The sequence below is a fragment of the Galeopterus variegatus genome, unplaced genomic scaffold (genome assembly GCF_000696425.1).
Source record: "Galeopterus variegatus unplaced genomic scaffold, G_variegatus-3.0.2 Scaffold2207, whole genome shotgun sequence".
NCBI lineage: Eukaryota > Metazoa > Chordata > Mammalia > Dermoptera > Cynocephalidae > Galeopterus > Galeopterus variegatus.
Window position 1 is genome coordinate 284698 of NW_007728318.1, and position 4043 is coordinate 288740.

At 48.8% G+C, this 4043-nt stretch overlaps 1 protein-coding gene across 1 annotated transcript; it reads right to left on the reverse strand.

Moving 5' to 3' along the window:
* Nucleotides 1-1081: 1081 nt before the first annotated feature.
* LOC103597135 (testis-specific Y-encoded-like protein 5) lies at nucleotides 1082-3752 on the reverse strand. The gene has a single exon (XM_008580933.1). It carries the CDS (start codon nucleotides 3729-3731, stop codon nucleotides 2484-2486), a length of 1248 nt encoding a protein of 415 aa, XP_008579155.1. The 5' UTR covers nucleotides 3732-3752; the 3' UTR covers nucleotides 1082-2483.
* Between the last annotated feature and the right edge of the window lie 291 nt (nucleotides 3753-4043).

Below are 4043 nucleotides of genomic sequence, written 5' to 3' on the forward strand. Positions count from 1 at the left end.
ATGAAATAATTCAGTACTAACCCCATTTTACAGAAGATGAAACTGAGACACTGAGGTTACATAACTTCCCCAAAGTCGCTCATTATAAGTGGGGGATGTGAGTGGATTTGATTCTAGGCAGTCTAACTCCAGAGTCTGTAGCATTGGCTGTTTCTGTCCTGCCTCATGCCAACTTGCCATGACTAATTATGGTAGGGGTGGAGAGGTATTTCTAAGCCAGATAGCTTTCAGCCAACAGCATGGCCAAGTTCAATATGAGGCATTGCTGCTTTTGGGTGGATCAGATACTCAAGTTCAAAAACACTGGCATTGGTTGGGAGCTGAAATATGAAAGAACACTGGGAGTCATAGGTGGTTCAAAAGCTAGAGTAAAAAGCAGACGCTGTGGCTGATTCCAAGGGAAACAACCTGGTAGAAATAGGCCAGCAGAGTATATGAATAATAGCCATCAATTATTAATGCTTACTGTGTCTCAAACACTGTCCTATTTGCCTCATGTTCATTGTCCCTTTAACTCACAGAATGACTCTGTAAAAAAGCCATGTCTCCATTTTCTAGACAGAGAAACTGAGGCTTAGAAAATTTAAATAATTTTCCTAATCTCACGTAACCAAGTCGAGTGCTTCATCTAGGATCTGAAGTGTGTATGCTAAAGGGTGGATTGGTGTGGAGGAGTGCTACAGTCACTAGCTTCTTTTTTTTTAACAGAGATAAAGGTTTTTATTTTTCCATCATGCATGCAAGCTTACACTATTTGTACTGTTTAGGAACAGAGAAATAATTGCATTATTACCAGGGTGTCAAATTATCAAGTACAACAACCAGTTACTGATTACTCTGAGGAGGTTATTTTCACAGAACATAACATTTTCCAAAATATATTTCCAAGACTAGAGTTATGAGAACATGACAAGCTGTTATCAGAATCCTAACAGTCACACGAGTCTCCAAGTTACATGAGAAAAAAAGATTGATATTCTGGTAGAGAGTCTCATTTAAGTACCTTATCATATCAGTCTTTGAGTATTAAAGCAGAATGATATCCCTCTCCTTTTGTGGATGCAGAGGGAAAGGAGCATCCCCATCATGTCTTTTTGAGACTCATTAATTCTGAAGACTTTCATTTCTAAAGCCCATCTCTGGAACTTCATTAGATAACATTAAAACAAAAAGCAGAGTTGATGTGATAATGATAGTGCACCCCACCACTATCATCACCAAGAAAGAATATCAGTCTCGCAAAGTATATTGGCATACAATTGCATTGGCATGGTGTCTTGGATTTCCAATAAACAATACAGGTGGGAAGAGGGAGACACAAATGAAACCAAGTTTATCATAACTGACAATTAACGTAACTAGGTGATGGGCACACAGGGTCCAGGGACCATCCTTTCCACTTCTGTGCATGTCTGAAATTGTCCATAATAAAGAGCAAAAAAGTTAAAAAAAACAAAACAGAAAAAGCACACTTTTACAGGTCTATTTTCCCATTAGGGAAAATGGGAAAAGTGGCAAGATTTTTCTCAGAGGCAAAATAAGCAGCATATAGCATTAATCATCCACACACACAAGGCCACACCAGCCTACCCATCAGTCTGGCAGCCAGTAGGGTTCCTGGAAGGCTGGGGTGGGCAGGTGTGTGTCTCATGCATTGGCAGCGGGCCTTGGTCCACAGGCAGTTCTTGAGGTCCTTGTTGACCAGGAAGCCAACTGGGGTGGATAGCAACCTAGACAAAACTCAACAGTGTTAACAGTAATGGGACATGGCACAGACCTTGATGAAGGTTCACAGTACAAGGGCCCAGGGGCAAGAAGAGAAGCATGGTGGAATAGAACACATGGCATACTGCTTACTGCCCTTAACCTTATCCATGCCTAGCAGTCAAGGGCCATTCTGCTGGATGTCCACCAGGGTGGGTCACATGGATTCCAGGTCATTGCCAGAGATAAAGCAGGTGGCACCTTGGCTGGTGACCCCAGACCCATAGGAACAATAACTTCTGGCTGATGGCCAATACCATGTGCGTTGGCTTCATTTTGCAGTGGCAATGGAAAAGCTTGCCATAGATGGCAGGCATGGCCAGCATGAACACGAAGCCCAACAAGTCTCTGGCCCTGATGTAGCAGAGCTTGAGGATGCACTGGTCCTCCTGGAGGATCTCATGAGTGTCCATGTTAAAGACAAGTGGGAAAGGCCAGAGCCAAGAACAGGATCCAGGCAATATAGATAAAGGCAGCACACATCAGAAGTATGTGTGTTTAACATATAAACAGTAGGGATGAGATCACATAACATGTGAAAGTAATGTGAAAAAGCAAGAAGGCCATGGGGAGGCAAAAGAACATGATCATAAATGCCATATTCTTGTAATGTCCAAACGGGCTACAGTGCAAAGAGGCCAACATCAAGAGAAGACAGCCAAACATACAGTCAGCCAGGAACAGGTCCAGCAGGAGGTAGTAGGGAGACTTGCACAGCATCAGTTGGACTGGTTCACCCTAGCCTCAGGGGTATCCACTGGCTGCTTTGAGTGACCTTGCCTGGCCTCCTTTCCTTTCTCTCCACGGGCCGCCTCACTCATAAGGTAGAACTGCAGGGGATTGGGCCACAGTTCCTCGTTAATTATCTCGACAATCTTGTCAGACTCGATGGAGCTGTGGTTTGAAAACCACCCGAAGAAGCTACGGTTGTTTTCTGGGTTTCCCTGGCTTGGAGACTGGAGATCATGCCCTGGGAGCCACTGGATTGGAGTGGAATGAGACACCACCTGACCCAAAGGACCACACCCATATTCCTTGATGAGCACCTTATTTTGGAAATAGGGGTTGCGGCTGAAGTAGAACTTGATTTTGTAGCCCAATCTGGCAAGGCCAAGCTCTTCCACCTCCAAGCTGTTCAAGTAGCTGAGTACCTCTTTATCTTGGCTATTCAGAAAGGATGATAGCTGGGGGTGGTTCTGGAAAGCTTGCCCCCAGAAGCCAGGGATATTCTGGATCAGGAGATTCCTCCGCTCTAAGTGGTGCAGTCGCAACTGCCCAACCTTGTGCGACAGGCGAAGGTAGGCCCTGTCCGCCTTGGCGTTCATGGTCTCCAGCTTCAGCTGGACATTCTCCAGAGTATCCATGCTGCCTTCTGTCCCCGGAGGCCCTGACCATGCATTCTTCTCCACCTTCTTTTCCTCCTCCATTGAGACGGAGGTACACTCCCCAGCCGTCCCTTTCTTCAGCTTTCCACTAGCTATGGCCTGAGGTGCCCTCCCCACGGCACGACGGGTTTCTGGGCCCTTCTTCCCAGCTGGGCCACGCCGATTTCCGATGCGGGGGCCATTTTTCAGCCTTCCCACGGTTCCCGTAGTTCCCACGAAGACAGTGTCTGTGGACAGGCGCTCCGAGATAGAAGTGGCCTTCCCCAGGCCGGGCCTGGTCGCGGCCTGCCCTTGGTCCCCCGCAGCTCGGGCCCAGAGCGCGAGGCCACAGTCCAGGGGGTGTCGGCGGGCAGCCTCCTCCCCGGGCCGGGGGCACGGCGCAGACGCAGCGGTTTCCAGGCCACCCCAACCCGCGCCAGCCGGCACCTGTGCCACCGTGGTGTCTTCCTCCAGCCTCTGGAACTGTGGAGGGTCCGGGTGGTGCGGACCGTCGTCAGGAGAAGCGCGGACTCGGGCTTTGGCGTGGCCTTTGCCTCGGCTTTTGGCGGGGGAGTTCTTCTGACCCCTACTGCGGCTGCTCATGATGGCGGCGGAAACGGCTTCAAAGCCACGCCCCGACTCCGCCCCCTGCGGCGCCAACTCCCGGTCTCTACCAAGCGGGCCTCTCCATGGCAACCGTGAATTTTACTTTCTGTGGTTGTCCTTTCTCTTACGATTCTGGGACAGCTGCATCTGGCACAGACCTCAGGCTGCTTCTACTCATGGCGGAAAGTGGCAGGCAGCCGGCGGGTACAAGCAGATCACATGGCGAGAGCACGCAAGAGAGAGGAAGCAAGAGCTACAGTCACTAGCTTCTACATAACTTCTATTAGTTTGTCCAAAGCCACCACAAAT